The 19,166-nt window shown below is 52.1% G+C and overlaps 9 protein-coding genes across 9 annotated transcripts; 3 read left to right on the forward strand and 6 right to left on the reverse strand.

Moving 5' to 3' along the window:
• Positions 1 to 268: 268 nt before the first annotated feature.
• On the reverse strand, positions 269 to 1,454 carry BD324DRAFT_607080 (hypothetical protein; the record flags this gene model as incomplete). The annotated part of the gene is made up of 7 exons (XM_022014046.1): positions 269 to 321; positions 435 to 518; positions 615 to 784; positions 819 to 911; positions 932 to 1,075; positions 1,282 to 1,348; positions 1,385 to 1,454. 7 exons carry the CDS (start codon positions 1,452 to 1,454, stop codon positions 269 to 271), a joined length of 681 nt encoding a protein of 226 aa, XP_021873692.1.
• Positions 1,455 to 2,516: 1,062 nt separating this feature from the next.
• Positions 2,517 to 4,221, reverse strand: BD324DRAFT_678989 (glucokinase regulatory-like protein). Its single transcript, XM_022019022.1, has 6 exons — positions 3,993 to 4,221; positions 3,786 to 3,954; positions 3,707 to 3,745; positions 3,334 to 3,664; positions 3,236 to 3,295; positions 2,517 to 3,194 (listed from the first exon to the last, which is right to left on the reverse strand). Exons 1-6 carry the CDS (start codon positions 4,105 to 4,107, stop codon positions 2,919 to 2,921), a joined length of 990 nt encoding a protein of 329 aa, XP_021873693.1. The 5' UTR covers positions 4,108 to 4,221; the 3' UTR covers positions 2,517 to 2,918.
• A 391-nt stretch (positions 4,222 to 4,612) lies between these two features.
• Positions 4,613 to 6,085, forward strand: BD324DRAFT_242570 (hypothetical protein). Its single transcript, XM_022012258.1, has 3 exons — positions 4,613 to 4,884; positions 4,943 to 5,263; positions 5,307 to 6,085. The coding sequence occupies exons 1-3, from the start codon at positions 4,766 to 4,768 to the stop codon at positions 5,980 to 5,982; spliced, it is 1,116 nt and encodes a 371-aa protein (XP_021873694.1). The 5' UTR covers positions 4,613 to 4,765; the 3' UTR covers positions 5,983 to 6,085.
• Positions 6,038 to 6,978, reverse strand: BD324DRAFT_615483 (hypothetical protein). Its single transcript, XM_022014727.1, has 4 exons — positions 6,633 to 6,978; positions 6,458 to 6,593; positions 6,203 to 6,408; positions 6,038 to 6,166 (listed from the first exon to the last, which is right to left on the reverse strand). Exons 1-4 carry the CDS (start codon positions 6,918 to 6,920, stop codon positions 6,098 to 6,100), a joined length of 699 nt encoding a protein of 232 aa, XP_021873695.1. The 5' UTR covers positions 6,921 to 6,978; the 3' UTR covers positions 6,038 to 6,097.
• A 145-nt stretch (positions 6,979 to 7,123) lies between these two features.
• BD324DRAFT_615485 (hypothetical protein) lies at positions 7,124 to 8,711 on the forward strand. Its single transcript, XM_022014728.1, has 7 exons — positions 7,124 to 7,363; positions 7,415 to 7,500; positions 7,539 to 7,664; positions 7,706 to 7,779; positions 7,816 to 7,876; positions 7,912 to 8,486; positions 8,535 to 8,711. The coding sequence occupies exons 1-7, from the start codon at positions 7,195 to 7,197 to the stop codon at positions 8,566 to 8,568; spliced, it is 1,125 nt and encodes a 374-aa protein (XP_021873696.1). The 5' UTR covers positions 7,124 to 7,194; the 3' UTR covers positions 8,569 to 8,711.
• A 1-nt stretch (position 8,712) lies between these two features.
• Positions 8,713 to 11,515, reverse strand: BD324DRAFT_587054 (kinase-like domain-containing protein). Its single transcript, XM_022013749.1, has 7 exons — positions 11,089 to 11,515; positions 10,982 to 11,051; positions 10,832 to 10,942; positions 10,693 to 10,793; positions 10,436 to 10,653; positions 9,855 to 10,393; positions 8,713 to 9,820 (listed from the first exon to the last, which is right to left on the reverse strand). Exons 1-7 carry the CDS (start codon positions 11,415 to 11,417, stop codon positions 8,729 to 8,731), a joined length of 2,460 nt encoding a protein of 819 aa, XP_021873697.1. The 5' UTR covers positions 11,418 to 11,515; the 3' UTR covers positions 8,713 to 8,728.
• A 44-nt stretch (positions 11,516 to 11,559) lies between these two features.
• Positions 11,560 to 13,832, reverse strand: BD324DRAFT_615488 (alpha-tubulin). Its single transcript, XM_022014729.1, has 14 exons — positions 13,695 to 13,832; positions 13,544 to 13,593; positions 13,478 to 13,496; positions 13,373 to 13,428; positions 13,191 to 13,295; positions 13,048 to 13,153; positions 12,681 to 12,996; positions 12,487 to 12,645; positions 12,358 to 12,416; positions 12,221 to 12,317; positions 12,070 to 12,187; positions 11,942 to 12,033; positions 11,833 to 11,905; positions 11,560 to 11,784 (listed from the first exon to the last, which is right to left on the reverse strand). The coding sequence occupies exons 2-14, from the start codon at positions 13,559 to 13,561 to the stop codon at positions 11,656 to 11,658; spliced, it is 1,347 nt and encodes a 448-aa protein (XP_021873698.1). The 5' UTR covers positions 13,562 to 13,593; positions 13,695 to 13,832; the 3' UTR covers positions 11,560 to 11,655.
• A 98-nt stretch (positions 13,833 to 13,930) lies between these two features.
• BD324DRAFT_615494 (Alpha/Beta hydrolase protein) lies at positions 13,931 to 15,583 on the reverse strand. Its single transcript, XM_022014730.1, has 10 exons — positions 15,385 to 15,583; positions 14,990 to 15,345; positions 14,933 to 14,949; positions 14,755 to 14,898; positions 14,608 to 14,720; positions 14,479 to 14,574; positions 14,397 to 14,444; positions 14,269 to 14,364; positions 14,089 to 14,208; positions 13,931 to 14,049 (listed from the first exon to the last, which is right to left on the reverse strand). Exons 1-10 carry the CDS (start codon positions 15,452 to 15,454, stop codon positions 13,958 to 13,960), a joined length of 1,152 nt encoding a protein of 383 aa, XP_021873699.1. The 5' UTR covers positions 15,455 to 15,583; the 3' UTR covers positions 13,931 to 13,957.
• A 673-nt stretch (positions 15,584 to 16,256) lies between these two features.
• On the forward strand, positions 16,257 to 19,151 carry BD324DRAFT_641011 (alpha,alpha-trehalase; the record flags this gene model as incomplete). The annotated part of the gene is made up of 13 exons (XM_022017387.1): positions 16,257 to 16,466; positions 16,502 to 16,583; positions 16,619 to 16,709; positions 16,747 to 16,834; positions 16,869 to 17,146; positions 17,178 to 17,391; positions 17,426 to 17,545; positions 17,580 to 18,029; positions 18,064 to 18,496; positions 18,532 to 18,637; positions 18,673 to 18,759; positions 18,795 to 18,853; positions 18,892 to 19,151. The coding sequence occupies 13 exons, from the start codon at positions 16,257 to 16,259 to the stop codon at positions 19,149 to 19,151; spliced, it is 2,478 nt and encodes an 825-aa protein (XP_021873700.1).
• Between the last annotated feature and the right edge of the window lie 15 nt (positions 19,152 to 19,166).

Consider the following 19,166-nt stretch of genomic DNA (forward strand, 5'->3'; position numbering starts at 1 on the left):
AGCTCGATGTCAAGTTTGGAGGACCATACAAAGTAGTAGAACCGGTTGGAACTCACAGTTATCGACTTAAGCTCCCTGCCTCCCTTCGACGCATACATCCAGTCTTTCACGTCAGCTTTTTGGAGCCTTTCAAATCACCTAGGTTTGAAGGACAGGCAAAAACTCGCCCACCAGTGGTGGAAGCCGAAGACAACAGCTACGAGGTCAAGGAAATCGTCAACTCTCGCCGAACAAGAGGCGTATTCATGTACAAGGTGGCCTGGGCCGGCTACGAAGGGACTAGTGAAGAAACAGGCTGGGAACCAGTATCGAATATCCTACCTGGAGCCGAAGAGGCAGTAGAACAGTTCCACCAAAAGTATCCGAAGAAGCCAAGACCTTGACGCAAGATATGGACATTCATAATCGATACCCACATCACCTCCCCGACATACCCCTCTTTCTCTTCTTTCCACTTCCCTGATCCTCGTCATCACTCTCCTCCAACTGCTCGATGTCATCCTCCGAATCGCTTTGTTCTACCCCCAAAGCAACCTTAAGCCCTTCGACCGCCCTCTTCAACGTCTTCCTCCTCATCCTATTCACCTCCGTGCTTGCCAAAGCAGCTAGCTCACCCAAATGTACCAAAGCTTTACTGGACGCCTTTGGAATTTGGGCAGAACCACTAGCCCGGGTCAAAGGTGATCCAGCATGACCAGAGTGGAAGGAACAATGATCCGAAGTACAAGACTTGCACTTCATGGTGGCTTTCCCTTCCCTCTGGAAGCAGGGCAAGTCATCAAGTCTAAACATCAGCATGGACCTGCATCAACACTTACTGGCATCGTTCACATCGACTCGACCCTCTATGCTCCACCATTCCCACCACTACACTTCCATTCGGCTTATACTTTCTCTTTACATTGTCAATACTATTACATCTCAAGCTCACTTACTTCCAAAGTCAACCGATTCCGGAGGGAGCCTTTCACCGGAGTCCTCTTCTCGTCCATCTTCTCGTCCACATTCATCGATGCTCCTTGTTCCACATCGACGATCGGAGTAGTTGGCACTTCCGCAGCAAAAGGTTGTTCCTCTACCGCAAGCGGTAGTGGTCCAATGGTTGCCAATGGGCTCGACTGCTCCATGTCATTGGATGGAGGGGCTAGCGTCAGCATTATTCTTCTTGGTTCTCACAATCTGGAGTAAACAGCGCCCGCAATGGCGACCGCAACGGCGACCCTCTCGAAGAAGACGACGCTTGACCCGTCGCCCCTACGTCCTCCACCGTCGTCTCCTCACCCCCACCGCTCGCCTGCTCCCCTTTCCCCCGCCACTGAAACCGGTACTGGTTGATTTCGCATTTGGACTGATCCATTAGACAGCACAATCAAGAGAAACTCACGACGCCTAGACTGTCTGCCGCCCAATGCAGCCGAAGGCATTCTTTTTGCGGCGTTGTTTCCGTTGGTCATCGTCAAATGTTAGAGGTCGAATGTCAAGAATGGCTATCCACGACGACTGCATGACGAGAGGTTGTCAAGCTACGGAAACAAGGCTAAGCTGAGGCTACCTTTGGTCGCGAGGACGCGACCATTTTGTAAGAAGGGATGGACTGTCAGGACGCCACAAGGTCATAACCCCGAAATACCGATATCTCGCCTCAACTTCAACGGCTCGTCAAGATATTCGCCGAGGCTCGCCTTCACTTCACTATCTAATCAAAAGCTCGGCGAGAAAAGCAGAGTGGATCACCGAAAGACAGGATCTTGGCATGAGTATTGATTGACAGGTGAAGGATCGGCGAAGGATATATATAGCAGCCGCAGATAGCCTTAGATAGACCAGCGATCCAAGATTGAAGTTCAATACTACTAGATCTTGCATCCCATTGCCGCCCTTTGCCTTCAGTCGCCTGAGCTCGCCTTAGCTCGCCTCCAGTTGCCTTTGATAGCCTTGAGTTCGCCGAACTACGCCTCGATTACCTTTCGCAGCCAACCTCTCTCTGGTCCTTCGACACTAGCCTTCGTCCTACCTTTATTCGAGTATCCTAGCCGAATATCAGAAGCCCTCGCCTCGTCTCGCCTGCCTTCGTCAAGAATTATCCTATTCCTCATTACTCAGCCAACGAAATCTGACAGTATGTAAGGAAGACTTTTACAGACTGCCAGTTCTTCTTCCCTAAGGATCAAATTAGCCTAGGTTACTTTTTACTACTCTTCTTCTTCTTCATCTTTTCATGCAGTAATCCAGCAGACCTCACTATTGCTATCCCTCTACCCCGGCTTGCCTGATGCTTCCAAGCCATTCCTAGCCATCCAACCAATCCCAAATTTACAAGCCAACCACTGAACCGAACTTAAGCTCGACTAAACGACTATTATCTGCCTGTCTTTGAATTTGAGGTCTTCCAGAACAGGGTTGCAACAGGCCTGCAGAGCAATCAGCATGCTGTGATAAGCCGTTATATGATATAACAGCCCATAAAGGCATAGAGCATTGCTCAGAGCGCGATGGTTTGGATCAAAATGCACTCACCGCCTGTTTCCGTTGCCATACTCCTTCAGTTGATACTGCACCGCTCTATAGGGTGCCAATGTAGCATTGCTATTACTAAAAGCTGCATCACCCAAGAAGAACTTCCCCTCTGGAACTTTGACGTCTGTCGCAATTACTGTCAGATTTCGTTGGCTAAGGAGTACGGAATAGAACGATTCGCGGCGGGTATAGGCAAACAGAGGCGAGACAGGACAGTCAGTCCAGACGTCGGGAGGGCAGGCTGCATCAGAACGACCCTACCGCCTAACTGATCTGTAATGTCGAGGACCCTTTCGTGACACAGCCCATTTTGGAGCTCTGTTTCTCATGACCCAGCCCATTAGATAACCCTCTCAGGTAGCGAGTTGGCCGGAGAAATGTATACATTCCCTTCTCAGGCTTCACCGGACCGTCGGGCTCGCCAAAGCTTGTTTTAAGCGGCCTTCACTCGCTTGCAACAAGGCCCGAGCGGTCTCGGCACTGCAATCCCGTAAATACGCCAGAGCCGCTACTTTGACACTTCCATCAGAATTACGGAGAATTGCGTCTACCGCTTCATCGTCCGCTAAGGCATCGCGCTTGATCTCGTATTCTTCAGAGGCCGTTGCAACGATGGCTCGGAATACTCGGCGGGCTCTCACGACTAGCTTGTGATTAGCAGTTTTCAGGTCGACCATCTAAAGAATCCGTCAGCAGCTCTAAGACCCATGTGACACACCAGATTGCCATACGTCTTTCCCGTACGGATCATAACACCCGTGCTGATCATGTTCAAGAGCTGCAACCGGTTAGCCATGACAGCTTATCAATTCTCACCAATTTAGTTGCCGTTCCTGCTTTCATTCTCGTGCTTCCAGTGACGACCTCCGGTCCAACGATGCACTCGACGACTTCCTCGCAATTGCCCTCTTGACGAAAAGCACTGTTCTCAACACAAGCGATACCAACTGTGAGACATCCAGTAGAATTTGCGTGCTCGAGAGCTCCCAGGACGTACGGCGTCCGTCCCGATGCAGCGATGCCAATGACAGTGTCTTGCTTCGATAATGGCGGATCCAGTGTAGCTAGAGCCTCTTGGCCTTGTTGACGCGAGTCTTCGGCATCCTCGACTGATTTTCGGAGAGCCTGATCGCCGCCGGCAATCAGTCTGTTTTATTGTCAGCCTTGTTCCTCACTAGCTCGTACGTACCCGATATAAGATTCGACTGGTGCTGAGTAGGTTGGTGGACTGCTACGTCAAAAACCTGTCCGGAATCGGTCATACGCACATCTCAGAAGCATCGAGAACGCCTAGTCGGCCACTCGTTCCGGCGCCCAGCTGAATGACACGGCCACCTCTAGCAAGTCTGCTCGTAATCTGGTCAATCACGCGTGCTATTGTGTCTATATGTAGGGAGACAGCTTTGGCAACTTTCAGATCCTCGTTGTTGATCATCCCTCAAAGAGTCAGCCAGGCGGGAGGAGACATGCCTTACTGCAAAGCTCGATCGTGGATACAGCATCGATGTGCACTGTGGCAGGGTTGCGCGACTCTGTGGCCAACATTTCCAGATCCACATGTTGATCATCAACCGCTTGATTCATGGTCATTGCGTTCCTTTACCTCAACGCGCGAATGGGACAATGTTTCCGTTGAACATACACCAATCAACTCACTCACGTTCGGCAAATGTGACCTCCGAAACGTAGTTGGGCGGATAAGCCGATCCTCTGATTACCACGTGACAGAATGACGTGTCAGAAATCTGGCTTTTTGATATCTCCAATTCCGTTTGTGGCCGTTTAAAGCACTGTTGCGCGCGCTGCTCGCCGCCAGCTTGCGCCTCGTGCCCCCCCTTAGCCCCCCCTTCCCCCCCTCCCCTAACCTCCCCCCTCTCCCCCTCGGGTGCTCTGCCTGTGGCTGTGGTCCCCATGCTCTCGCCTGCTGCCACATCACCTTAGTCTCATCTGCCGCCGTGGTCTCTCTCCTCCTTCAATCTCGGTCCTCACGCCCTCATCCATCCATTCATACATACACCCATCCATCCATCCGAATCTTCATCTGTGCATATAGTCCTCGCTCACCAACGTTTGTAGATCGACGGTGCCAGAGGGATCCACCGCTCCCCCCTTTGCCCCCTGGAACCGGCTAATACTCTCCCGCTCAGCCGCCCTATATCGCGATCCTATCCTTATATCCCCCCTCTCGCTGACACATCCCTCGATCTACCGGTCAGGTGAATCAAATCGACTACTCTACACCTCCATCATGCAAGTTGAGGGTCCTGGGGGCATGATCAATCCCAGCGCTGGGGTGCATTCTGCTTATCAACGTTCATCTGAGAATGACATGACACGTCAAGGCTCAGGTGGATTACCATCAGATGGGTACGTACCACTTCTAAATGTGTCTTCGCGCGTTTGCTGACTGTGTCTCAAGTAACAGCATGTATCCCTATCCTGCTTTTCAACCCAACCTGCATTCTCAAAGCATCAATCTGCCGGCTCCGTTCCCGGGTGCTTCTTCCTCGTCATCGTCTGCCTCCCTAGGCATGTCGGTATCACCTCCGCGGTGGGTGACTGGAGGAAACGCTGGCTGGGGTGGTCCACCACCAATGTATGGCGGCTCGGGTAGCTACGTAGGTAGCATTGGAGCTCTCGGCACGAGCTTTGGACAGGAACGAGACCGCGAGCTTGAAGCAAGATATGTTAGAGACTTCGCATGCTGCGGACGGCAGCTGAACGGATTGCACGAGCTACTTGAGCAGTGAGTCACCACAACTCATCGGTCTTTATCTAACCTGGACCAGTTATGAGGAGGAACACGCCAATCTTGGTCCAAGCGCCCGCATGGCAGCAGTCAACGCAGCATCTCATACGCCTCAAAATCGAATGGACTCGGTCCAGAGCGCTTCCTCTGTATCGACGATGAGCCCTGCTGTCGTCACTCCGATGCAAACAAGTTACTCTCAGAACGAACCGCCGACAGCACCAGGCATGGTTGACATCGAAATGGATGGGCCCGGTCATCATTCCGTCCAAACCGCATTTCCCAAGTCACAACATCCGCGAGCAGCTGCCGTTTCAAGACCTTCAGGAGTGTCCATCAGCGCTCCTGCTAGCCCTTGGGCTGGGGCGTTCCGACCACAAGGAGGAAGTACACCCCCTCACTGCTTACCGCCGAGCCTCCTCTCCTCCGGCCCACCTCATACCGCCTCCAGCACCCCAACCCCGGAGCAACAGATGAAAGCGCTCAAGAAAGCTCAACGGAAGGTGGAACGGATGGCGTCCCGCGACGATCCTTCCGCGAGTGATGCAGAAGGCGAGAAGAAGTTTCCTTGCCCTGTGGAAGGCTGCGGGAAAGTGTATAAGCAGGCTAATGGTCTCAAGTATCATCTGACCAAAAGTGTCAACGGTCACGGGCACGTAAATCTCGCGGCAATGGGAGGTCTAGCTCCGTTTTTGAGCGACAGAGGGCCCGAGTGAGCATCGGATGAAGACACGACGAAAATGAGTTGGAAGAAGAAAGGGTTTCCTGGCTTTTATGTTGTACAGAGCCATGCATCATTATATCGTAACTGTTCACGTTCAGGCGATCAAATCAGTCCTTGGCGGAAGGCACAAACCCCCTGCCTCGTGTCCATCGCGGACCCAAGTGCACGCGAAATTCCTGACAAGTCAGCACGCTGATTCACTGAGAACTCACGGCCATCTGGACGCCAAGCAACTTTAGCAGTCGACATTGTTCGCTAGAGAGAACATCGCCTTCACGGCATACCACATGTGGCTCTTTCAGGGACGGCACGCCTCGAAGCAAGCAACTGGAAAGACCTAGGTTGCGCAATTGAGGTTCCATGGAATGAGGGAAGGGATCACCACTCGGTGGGTCGGTGAATGGCGATAGAATGGGACCTGGGTTGAATCAGCACGCATCTACCTCGAGCGGGTGGTATAGACCAACCGGCAGGAAGCACCACTTCGCGGTCTGCATTATCCCCCATGCGTGCAAATTCCTTTCGAGACCAGGAATCAAACCATTCTCTAGTCTCTTCCACATCCCACGAGGTCAGAAACAAGCCCATCGACCCTTTTATAGACTGGAAGGTTAGCAGGTGACTGGTCGTCCTCACGCTCACTTCTGCGATCTGTGAAAGGCCTGGCTCATGCTCGGTATCTACGGATTCTCCCAATGCCTTTGCCATGACCCTGCCGCGTCCGAAAAAGAATCGACCCGTTCCCCTCCATTGGACCCGGAGTTCCTTGAGGGCATCGTTGCGGATGTTGCCTAGATCAAAGAGCCAGACATGATCGTAGGTGTCGATTTGAGCCCGTAGTTCATTGCCAAGCGCAAGTTTCGACTCTTTCGTTGTCCTCAACGGTGTTTTAGTGAGAGAAGTCACCTTAGATCTCTTCGATTTGGGCATCGCGAGGGCTGCTGAGATGTTATAGATAGATAGCTAGCTGGCCGACGAGTGGTTGTGGTACATGCAAACTTCTGGTACCATACGGTGGAAAATTATTTTAACTTTTCGAAGCTTGCCACGTGACTGAACACCGACAGGACTTGCCTTTTCTGGAAATTATCGTTCGACGTCGAAAAGGGGCGACAAGCAACTTTCACTTGCTCGTCACCACATTCATCATCATCTTTCCGACACCTTACGCCGCTGTGCGAGATTGAATCCATCTCAGCTCAAGATGCCTCACGCTGCGACGAACACTATCGACTCTGACATCGTGGCGTTCGCCAACAGTAATCCGCCTCCTCCCTACCCTGGTTCAAATCAGTACGATTTGACGCCCACTCCTTACACCCAAAATCGACCTCGATTGCCCGAAGAGAGAAGAAACTTGCACCTCACGGCTCGTAGGTCGCGTCGTCGAGTAGCTGCACATCATATGCTGAAATCACGAGCAGTTCCCGAAGACGCCAAGATCGTCAAATTCCAGACCATCGTTCGCGAAGGCAAGGAGATTGTTGTCGGCAGAATCAAAGTGCCGACCGTGAGTTTGCTCCCTCTGGTCGCGCTGACTATGAGAAGACCGGACCTAACGCTCACGCTTTCATCTTACGCCGTTATGACACAAATGCCGTTTCTCTGACCACGATGTTCAAGGTCGCGTTTCCCGGCGCAACCGATGAAGAGGAGAGGCGAGAGATGGACTGGGTGCGTGGACGACGCGTCGAAAGATGCTGATGGTGCTTCAGGTGCGGTCCTCGTATGACATTCGCGACACGAACGGGGGTAGAGGCTGTGATGCAGTCCGCTTGGCTGGTCAATGGTGAGAAGTCCGCCAGAATTTTCCTGAAAAGTACAGGGTTAGCCGCCATCTTGCCATTCACCTCGCACCCGCTTACAACATCTCTGAGCTCGTTGCGGTGAGTGTGATCGATCTCTATTCGCTCAAACCAAGGCTCTCGCTCGCGCTGTCCCTGATCCCAACGTCGCCTACCGGAAATCCCAGAGGTCCCAAGCCGCCGCTGAGGAGATGTCGCGTCAAAAACCAGAAGTCTCTGCTCGTACCAACACCGTTGTTCCTTCCATGTCCAACGAGTCCGCGTCTCCAGCGCCAAAGCGTCAAAGACGCCAGAGCGCCCAGCCTGTCTCAGATGCCGTAGATACTGACGCAGGCAGTCGCCACTTGACGCTCGAAGCCGTAACTACGGTGACTGCCCCTACGGGTGCTCAGGTTGATATGGAGGCTGAAATCCAATCAGCCAAGCAACTCGTGATGGATCTCAAGCGCGAACTCAATCTTCGAGCCGCTGCTGGAGAGGAGCTTGAGGACCAAGGAGCAGATGTTGCTGAAGGTAGCCGGGGCACAAAGAGGAGCAAGGGATCGGACGAGGGTGTTGCTATCTCTGGTGGAGCTGGAAAGGACCGAATCATCCGACGATCTAAAAGGGTCGAACAGACTGGTGTCGCTCAGACCGCTCGTCAAGTCGCATGGGGGGCACTGATTTTTGGCTTGGGAGTTGGTGCAGCGCTGTAAGTTTCGTTTACCTGTTTCTTATGCCCCGCTCATATATCTCTCAGTTCATTGCCTCAGTTGGCCGCTCAGTTCCTGTAGACTGTACGCTAGCTTATAGCTATATACTTCCATAGGTAGTAGACTCTTATTCTGATCACGCGTTTGATAATGACAGGTAGAAATATATACCCTTCGTATTTGTAGGTATGACGAGATGAGGATACACAAGAAGAGGAGACCGATGCATACAACATGCCATCTATTCAGTCACGCTCTGCCTTCGACCTGATACAGTGCGACTCCGCACCGAGATCGCCAAGGCTCCTTCTGCTTCATCCTCCATCACCTGGCTTGGACGGCGACCGCGAATCAGATCTTGGCTCCCCATGGGATACACAGCGCTATCATTCATGACGCACTCCTCGTCCTCATCGTCCGACAAGGTTTCATTCCAGTCGACTTCGTCCTGGCTTATCCGTCCGGAATAATCTGGTAGGACGGGAGGCCTCATACGGGACTCCCATGAAGATGTGGGAGTGACACGAGCTGCAACAGTCTCCACATCCGCATGTTGGACCGACGACGAAGAACTGGCGTCATCCACGGAGGATGTGCTAGGTCTGGCATCTGAAATCGAGATGGTTGGCGTAATCGGACTCTCGCTATCACCATTACGAAGGCGTGATCGCTGGCGACTTGACCTACTTTGACTATTCGTTCGGGACAAAAGGCGCGAAAACTTTCCAGTAATACCAGAGGTCGCCGTATGACCATCCGTTGTCCGACTATTCACAGCTTCGACATCACTTGATCTGCGAATCAAACGATTCTGCTCGTTGAGTAGACTGAAGGGAGAGGGAGGATCTGTAGAGTCGACTGAAGACTTAACATTGGTGGGAAGCTGAAGTAGTTGCGAAGAGTGGGACCGATGGATTGCAGGCGATTGCTTATCCCGAGGGTCCTGAGAAGAGAGACTCCGAGCAGGAGCAACGGAATCCGATCGACTGGGATCCCTCGTCCGGCGGTGGTTTCGGAGGGATAGTCGCCGAGAGATAGCGCCTGGTGATACTGCATGGATCGTTGAGCGATTAGCAAAAGGCGTGGCGGGGGTTGCTGTAGAAGAGTCTTCCCCAAAGCTCCGACTACGTGACCGTCCCACGTTGCTGAATAGTTGTAGCCTGTTTGAGATGTTGCGAATGCCCTTTCGGAACTTGTCACGAAAGCTACTCGATTTGATGACCACAGCGGCAACCTCATCACTAGATACAGTGACGAAACTCTGAACGTGCGGATCTGTAGACGCAAGCCAAGTCGTGGGCTCTGGCAAGCCACGCAACGTGAAGGGATGACGCTGCCATCAGCAAAGACAGCTCGGACACGCTCACTTTGGCTTGTTCCAGGGTGATGCGTTTGGCGGGGTCTTTCTCTAATAATCGATGCAGCAAGTTTAGACACTCGTGAGACTCGGGGGACTCGGCTACTCCGTCGCTGCACATGAGCCGGGGGTACTGGATTTTGGCATGCGGTATCGCCTGCATGAGGAGGTACTCATTGGCGGCATCGAAAGGTGTGCGGCCATATGACAAGCAGTAGAGGGTCACGCCGAGCGCCCACACGTCGATTGCGTTGGTTATTGGGTGGCGAGAGGCGGACGATGGAGAATCGCCTAGATCAACGACAAGGGAGTTGTCCTCGGTCCCGGAGAAGCACATTTCAGGAGCAAAGAATGCTGGCGATCCGGCCGTCTTCGCCAGCTCAATATCGTCAACATACTCCTCCCCTTCCGGGCCTGATTGAGCCGAGGCGGTTCGCAGAGCCTCCGAGAAATGCGAACATCCAAAGTCGGAAATCTTAACTGTACCGTCTGCGGACCTCAGCAAATTTGATGGCTTGATGTCCCGATGTATGATACCCTGGTGATGTACTTCGTGCAAAATGAGAACCGCGCAATCCCATGGAAACTCACAGTACTCCAGGCCCAGTAAGGTGTCACGGAAGACGTTCCGTGTCTCCTCTAATGAGAGGGCTGGATGCCCGTCTGATGTCCTCCACTGTACTTCGCCCCCTTCACAGTATTCCATGATCATGAACAATTTACTGGACTCTGGGTCATCGATTATCTCCTTCATCTTCACAACATTTGGATGGTTGACCTTCTTGAAGATGGCTATTTCTTTGCGGATCCTGGAAAATAAGCCTTACTTCACGCCGAGGAAGACTCACTCGCTCTCGTTAACCATATTTGCGCCCTCACCATTGCCTTTTTGCCTTGAGAGCCCACCCAATCGTCGCTTCTTTGAGGACCGGTCGACAATCTTTATGGCCTAAATCCCGTGAGATCCTGGGGATTCTATTGACTTACATAGAAAGCCCGTTCGTGCTCTGCGTCGCTGTCTTCTAGACCGTTTTCTGCCGAGATATCTTCGCCTAGGCGGACCCTCCCGTGCGTACCATGTCCAATCTCATGCCTGACCTGGTCAAAGGTGAGTGCTCAAAGGCGATTGACACCCACGAGGTACTGATTAATCATTTTTCTCCCAGTCTCTGGGTCGCGATCCAGGCGAAGCTGAGGAGTCTCGATGCTGACGATGAGTTCGGTTCCCATTCTTGCCAACTCACACGTCGACGACCTCTTCATCTGACCTCGGACTCAGGGCGGCACTGTCTACTGGCGGACGATGCATTCCATTTGAATGCTTCTCTTTGCCGGAATTCCGTCGCAACAAAGAGTTGGAAGCCCGCGAAAGGCTCAGATGAGAGTCCAAGAGTGGAGAAGCTCTCAAACGAGGTGATACTGACCTCGGAGAGGGAACAAGTCCAGCTTGTCGTGCAGGATGAGATTTGCTTCTCTCCAGATTGGAACTCGACGCGATGGAATCGGCGTGCGGCGCGTTAAGAGCGAGGATCAACGAGTCCTCAGCCTCTGGCGGTCGAAGTAGGTCTCCCATCTCGCCTGAGGAGATCAGCAGCTCGAAATGAGTCGGACGACTGAGGGTATGCTCGAGATAAGCGGAAATGTGTACAGAGATACAAGAGAGGTTACGATGTAAGCACTGGAGTATACGGCGGTGAACTCCGATTATAATGTGATTATGCAACAAAATCATTCATGGCCATACCGAAAGACTTTGTGAGAGCTTATTAAGTCATGAAGAAGAAGACGAATAAAGAATTTCAGCAGGTAGTCTAGTACTCGCCCTCCTCCTCGTCAGGATCGACCGAATCGAGGCCGACCTCTTCGTAGTCCTTCTCGAGGGCGGCGAGATCTTCTCGGGCTTCTGAGAACTCTCCTTCCTCCATACCCTCGCCCACGTACTGCAATGGTGTTAGCGATGTCTAGCATGGGTTCGATTTGCTTCTCACCCAGTGAACAAATGCACGCTTGGAGTAAAGCAGGTCGAATTTGTTGTCAAGACGAGCCCAAGCAGTGGCAATCCTGAAACTTGAGCGCGCTTCTTACTACTTCACTCACGAGGTAGTGTTGGAAAGCATACAGAGAGACCTTGAAACCTTCGCCAAGTCGCCACCAGGCACCAAGGCGGGAGGCTCGTTGCAGATTCCGAGCTTCATCATCAGCATGTGCCGGCAATTATCTCTCACCTTGAAACCGGTAGGACACCAGTCAACGAACTGAATTGTTCGCTTCGTCCGCACGTTGGCAACAGCGGCGTTGACATCCTTGGGCACGACATCCCCTCGGTAGAGCAAGCAGCATGCCCTGGACGTCAGACACATTCTATATTTGACCTACATGTATTTGCCCTGTCGGGGATCACACTTGACCATCTGGTTGTTCGACTCGAAACACGAGATCGTCATCTCAGAAACAGAGTTCGATTCGTGGAAGGCTAGCATTGTCAGCGGGGAACGACAGCGCGACCGGCGCACCCTTTTCAGCGGAAATGACCGGAGCGTAAGTGGCAAGAGGGAAATGAATTCGAGGAAAGCTAAGCACCATCGATTAGCGCCCTCCTTACGAGTGAGAATGGGCAAGCCGGAAATGGGTCATGCACTCACGGGACCAGATTGGTCTGGAATTCGTTCAAATCAACATTGAGCGAGCCATCAAATCGCAGGGATGCAGTGATAGACGAAACAACCTGTGCAATGAGACGATTGAGGTTGGTGTAGGATGGTGCCGAGATTCCCAAGTTCCGTCGGCAGATGTCGTAGATACTGCGCGTCAACGAGCACTCAATTGTGACACTCACGCCTCATTGTCGACCATGAAGGAACAGTCAGAATGCTCCAGAGTGGTATGAGTAGTCAACACAGAGTTGTATGGCTCGACAACCGAGGTGGACATCTTCGGGGCAGGGTAAACTGAAAATTCGAGCTTGGACTTCTTTCCATAGTCGGTTGAGAGACGCTCCATGAGCAGAGCACCGAACCCGGAACCGGTACCACCTCCGAAAGAGTGGAAAACGAAGAATCCTTGGAGACCGGAACAATTGTCCGCAAGTCTTCTCACTTGTTCGAGAACAGTGTCCACGAGATCCTTTCCAATCGTGTAGTGACCTCGGGCGTCTGAATTGTGATTTAGCGAAGAGTGGCAGCGAGAAGTTGTTTCATGCTTACAGTTGTTCGCTGCATCCTCTTTGCCCGTGATCATGGTCTCAGGGTGGAAGAGGCTTCGGTAAGTTCCGGTGCGGACCTCATCAATGACATTGGGTTCGAGATCCACCTGCAGATCAGATAATCGTTCGGGCAGTGCGACCCACGTAAAGGGATCTGGGCACATGTTTGCCTGCTCCAGTCTCAGAGAAGAAGGTAGAAAATCCGTCATCGTTTCCCGCAGGGGAACCTTCAGTCACCCTTCCATCCGGCTGAAAACTCGTCAGCAGGTGAGATGTACGAGGTATAGAGTTGGCGGAGGTATTGTCCTCGCAGTAGCCACACTCACGGTCAGACCGTGCTCTATGGTGTACAGTTCCCAGCACGCGTTTCCAATCTGGACACCTAAGTTATGTGAGTTGACCGTGACGGGGTCCAAGCGTCCCAAACGTACCCGCTTGTCCTACGTGAATCTGGGCGTGGATCAGCGATTGAAGTTCGGGTCAAGAAAGAAACTCACTGAGATAACCTCTCGCATTGTCGATTGAGCCAGTAAGTTGAATGGAGGAGCTATGGGGGCATGTGTCAGATGAGAGAATCAAAAGGTATGTTTGGTGGAGTAGATATCGAGGCATGTTGTGAAATTTTCAGGCTCACTAGTTTTGACCTACTTTAAGCCAGTTGTATGTGCTGTCAGAGTCTTCACTTGTCACAATCAGAATGTGACTGTCTCTTGTCGGTGTGTTGACAGCAGACGAGAGTGATAATGCCGAAGGAATGAAGGAAGGAAAGGTGGTGGGTGGGTGAGTTGAACGACGGGAAAACGATTGTTGGGGTTTCAACGCGTCTTTCCGACCACGCGACGGCCACGATTCTTATTCAATCCCACCTTTTACAAGAACTGTGTGTGTGGCACTTATACATGCATTACTTCTCAACATCTATCGATGAGCCAGCGACGCCAGTCATTCAGGACTCGTTGTCGCTTGGCATCGTCCTGCTCATCAATTCCCACCTTGAGCATGACTGCTGCATCAGTTCCGCGTTATGCATCGATGAGCTCACTGTGTTCGTAACCCTCAAAGATCTCTACCTGTTTGTCCTGATGAGGCAGCCTCTCAAATAGTCGCAAAGTACCGGACGGAGATGTGACACGATCGGAGGATCCATGAACGAGTCGAATAGCTATTGATTCAGAGAGGTCAATTTGTTTAGGACTGTAGTGCAGGAATTTCCAAGACTCACGGGCGTTGATCTTCTCAGCTGAAGCGTCCAATTCAGCCATCGCATCTAGCAACATGAACGCCGTGGCCACACGGACATAGCCATGATAGCAGAGTGCTGAGATAAGCGACATTGCATTACAGACTTACGGTCCGCGAAAAAGTCTTCTTCCACACGCGGATCATCAGATACCTTGCCTGAAGTCAGGCAAAGACCGAAGGAAAATCTCACCTCGCAGCGACTTCGCCAGCGGCAGCGGACCAGCAACGTAACGAAGACAGCGCCCGATGTACTCCGTAACTTTCCACGGTCGCGACTCGGCGGATACTGGCGCTTAGCAGAGTATTGATCAAGGCCTACCTGATACCATGGGGCATAGAACGTAAGCGCCTGCTATCTGTATTCGGGTCTCGTCATTGCTCGCTGCCTTCGCAGTCGACGTAGTGGGCGGATATTGCGACAGATAATATAGCCTAGGGTCAGCTGGATTTCAGTGTTCACCCATACACTGTCCATCCTCCAAGGGAGCTTCCACTCAGGAAGACCTTCCTTTGCTCAAGACCTTCAGTAATGTCGTGTCTCACCAGGTCCGTGAGTACGCAATGCAAAGCGGAGGAAAGAATACGGGGAGCAGGGATATATGAGTGTACACTGGAGTCAGCAGCCGGCACAGCCTCTGACCCACCCAGTGGATCGTCCGTACTAGATTGTCAGCCCGACTGAGGTTTTGTATGATACTCACAGACGGCAAATCTGGAATGACAACACGAAAGCCAGCTCGAAGGAAGTGTCTAATATGCGGAGCGTAACGTAGTCCATAGTCGCTGAGGCCATGTATGAGGACCAGGTCTTTTCCGCGACCCCTCCCTTCTTCCTCCCACCCGTCCTGATCAGGTTCAGGCATCTCCCAAATGCTGTACGATAGCCAATTTTCGGACGATCTGAGCGTCTCTGGCCCTAGATCGACTATCTCAGAGTCCAAAGCTCTGACTGGAACCTCGTCGGCGATGAAGACTCGGCGGTAGGAGTGCTTGAGCTTTGGATCATTGAGCAAGTCCTTCACGGGAGGGTGGTGTCCGATGTTCCACCTTCCGTAAGCTGCAATGATCAGCGACGACGCCTAGACGTGTCTCTCACTGAGGTCTGTAGGCTGGTATAGACCTGCCCCTTTCAAGTATGGCTCCACGACATCCCATAGGGGGCTCATTGTTCGTGATCTATAGTTGCAAACACCATTTGACCAGATTCCTTGTAATGACGAGCGTTGAATGAACTCCGGAAGCAAAAATGTGGGGAGATTAACCGGGGGCCAGCAATTGTTTCAGTTATTGGTGTATCTTGCAATCAAGACGCTGTGCAGATTTTCGAGATAGCAAGGATACTTCAGACATTGTCACCACCGACATTTGGAAGGCCTAACGACTCTCCCCTGTGAGTGGACTTTGCTGATTCGCTGCATGAGTCTATCCATTCCCTCAGTGCGGTAGAATTTTCGGAGAAATTTTGACTCGTCTCGCTAGCGTCGCTAGGCGAACAAAGGGGCAAGCGGACGGGAATCCCATTTTGTTTGAGCAGATCATCCAAATCTCAAACCCTCATACGAGGAACTGGAATCGTCCGTGACAGACTGCAGACCTTCTCATTGCCTTCGAAGCTCTCGCTACAATCTTTTGAGCTGACAATACTCGTTTTTGGCTCAGGAGAAAGTCTAGACATAGACGGTGGATCCTCGGTCCAGCGGTTACATCCCTTGTCAAAATCTTTCCGAGGCTTCTGCGGGCGACATTGTGAGTACGGGCAGCTCACTTTCCTATATAACATATCTTCACTGTCCAAAGCTCTTGGATGAACAGAGAATCATGGTCAACGCTGACTCCCCTTTCGCCAGTCATTTTCGGCCCCCAATCATTCCCATCCGTCGGCCCGTGTCTGGGTCTCATCCAGGCGTAGCATTTCCTAGGGCAGACTTCAAGCACTCTCTCGAACGCTGGAGCAGAAAAGCGTCTGTCATGAACTCAAGCGGGGAGGCGAGGGCAGCGCTGCCTCAGCCACAAAACTTGCTCTTCATTGAGCCTCACGTCTCTAAACAACTTCCAACAAATGCTCCAGTCGGCGGCAAGTTAGGCCAGCAAGAGACCACACTGCCCCATGTACATTCCGAAGCTTCCGAGTACTATGGTGGCAATCAAGTCTGGAGCCGAGCGCGGACATTCAGCAATGTGAGGTGTGATGAAATCCCTCGCTGACCCATCAGGCAGGCGTTTCTGGAGCGAACAAGACCAGACCGCTGCAGATGGAAGGCGAGACAATCATGAGGAATCGTCGACTCTCTCATGGTAAGATTGAATAAGCCTTGCTGGCTGACGTGCAGATGAGATCACACCCTCCGCTCCCAGACGTTTTCTGATCGATGTAGAAGAGACAATACGCATTGTCTTAGAGCAGGAAGATACAGATCAGAAGTGAGTCTCGTTTTCAGGTGACCGTGCTGATGCGAAGCTTCCAAATCTCCATATACGACTCGGGTCCGAAACTACTATCTCTTGGTACGGCGAGCTCCAATGCTCACAAGACATTTGACATCCGAGTGAGATATATCATAGCGACCCTGCTGATGGAAGGGTACATACATGCTGTCAAACCTGTTGCAAGAGCTCGCTCTCGCCCGCGATTATGGAAGAAAGCGCATTGTGCTAGATGAGGCACGCTTGGCGGAGAATCCGGTGGACCGACTGTCTCGAATGATCAAAAACTCCTTCTGGAACGCCTTGACCAGACGAATCGATGCCCAAGGACTTGAAGTGGCTTGCGCGGATCCGAAGAACCGCAGTCGCGAAATGCGCGCCTTGATCTACGTTCCATATGGGGAAGACGAGATTGCAGAGTATTACCGGAAAATGTGAGCGTTACGTCTGCCGAGCTGACCTTAGTGCTCGTGACAAACCAAATCTGAACCTTTCAATCCAAATCTTGCCCGAAAAGTGCGACGATCCCGCCTACGTTCAGACTCTGAATGAAAAACCCGGCATCTTGGCGCTCGCGATGGGTCGCAAACAGGACCCGACCACCGGACAGACCCAGCTGGAGCCACTTCCTTTCGTGGTCCCGGGTGCAAGATTCAACGAAAAATATGGCTGGGACAGCGTGAGTCGAGACTCCAATTTTGCTGACTTGGAAGTATTTCATGGCTTTAGGGCTCTTGGTTGACGGAAAGCTCGATCTCGCTCTCAGTATCGTCGAGCATTGCATCTTCGAGATCAGATATTATAACAAGGTTCTCAACGGTAACAGAACCTACGTGAGTGGCATGAAAAGACTCCGACTGATTGCAGTATCTATGCCGTTCCCAACCACCTTTCCTCACGGATTTGGCTCTCCAGCTTTTCAATCAATTGGACCGAAGCAAGCCTGAGCAGAACAAAGCGTGGCTCAAGCGGGCCATTCAATCCGCGATCAAAGAATATCACGCCTATTGGATGGTCGAACCAGCCCTCGACATCGAATCTGGACTATCACGCTATCGCCCAGTCGGTCAGGGAATACCTCCTGAAACTGAGGCTTCACACTTCACCCATATCTTGCAGCCATTTGCTCAGCGACTTGGCATCTCCGTCAATGAATACATTGACGGCTACAACGATAGATCAATTATCGAGCCTGAACTTGACGAGTACTTCCAGCACGATCGTGGCGTCCGAGAGTCTGGTCATGATACTACGTACAGGTTGGAGAAGAAGTGCGCGGACTTGGCAACGGTCGATTTGAACTCTCTCCTCTACAAGGTGGGTACGATGCACCGCGTCGAGCTGATAGTAGTATGAAATGGACATTGCTCAGGCCATCGACCACGTCTTTGATGGGGAACTGCTGCTTGAGGAAGAATTTGAGCTGTCCCCGTGGCCCATGACTGCAGACGCGTTCAAGAAGCCGCGAGTGTCCTCGACCTCCAAGATTCAGACCAGTGCGATGTGGCTCGAACGCGCACAGGCGCGTCAGGATACGATGGATCGCTTGTGTTGGAACGAAGGAATGGGGATGTACTTTGATTACGATACGAAGACGCACAAGCAGACTCGTTACGAATCTGTGACATCTTTATGGCCTCTGTGGGCTGGCTGTGCGTCGGAAGAGCAAGCACATCATATCGTGACGCAAGCTCTGCCAAAGTTTGAGGTTGCTGGAGGTCTCGTATCTGGAACAGAAGAATCTCGAGGAGTGATTTCCCTCGATCGCCCAAATCGTCAGTGGGGTGAGTCTTGAACCAATGACTCAGACTGACAGAAGACTATCCCTATGCCTGGCCTCCACATCAGATCATGGCTTGGGTCGGTCTGGAGCGATATGGCTACCTCGAGCATTCGGCTCGGCTTGCGTATCGCTGGATTTATATGTGAGGGAAGACAGACGGTGTGGAACTGATCGCAGGATGACTCTATCTTTCGTCGACTTCAATGGCATTGTGCCGGAAAAGTTCGACGCTGTGGAATTGAGTCACATGGTTGACGCTGAATAGTGAGAAATGGCGTGGAGACTTCGCTGAACTTCAGCGGCAATCAAGGGACTGATTTCCGTTATGTCCCTCGTGAGGGCTTCGGCTGGATGAATGGTGAGTGTGACCGCATGATGAACGTGACTAATCGGAAGCCGCCTATCAAGTTGGGCTTCAGTGTCTCACCACGGGTATGCGACGAGCAGTGGCCGCGTGTGTTCCGCCTTGGGTATTCTTCCAGCTTCCCGCGCCAGATTTCTCATCGGCGAAGAAGAAGAGGGCAGAACGTGAGGTAAGGGATAGAGAGGCGGCAGCCGCTGGACAGGGAGGCGAGCCGAAAAAGTCCATACATCACGAGCCACCCACACTCGAACAAAGTGTAGCCATGTTGAAGTTGGAGGCGCAACGATTCTGATACGAGGATGGCAGC

The sequence above is a fragment of the Kockovaella imperatae genome (genome assembly GCF_002102565.1).
Source record: "Kockovaella imperatae strain NRRL Y-17943 chromosome Unknown BD324scaffold_2, whole genome shotgun sequence".
Taxonomy (NCBI): domain Eukaryota; kingdom Fungi; phylum Basidiomycota; class Tremellomycetes; order Tremellales; family Cuniculitremaceae; genus Kockovaella; species Kockovaella imperatae.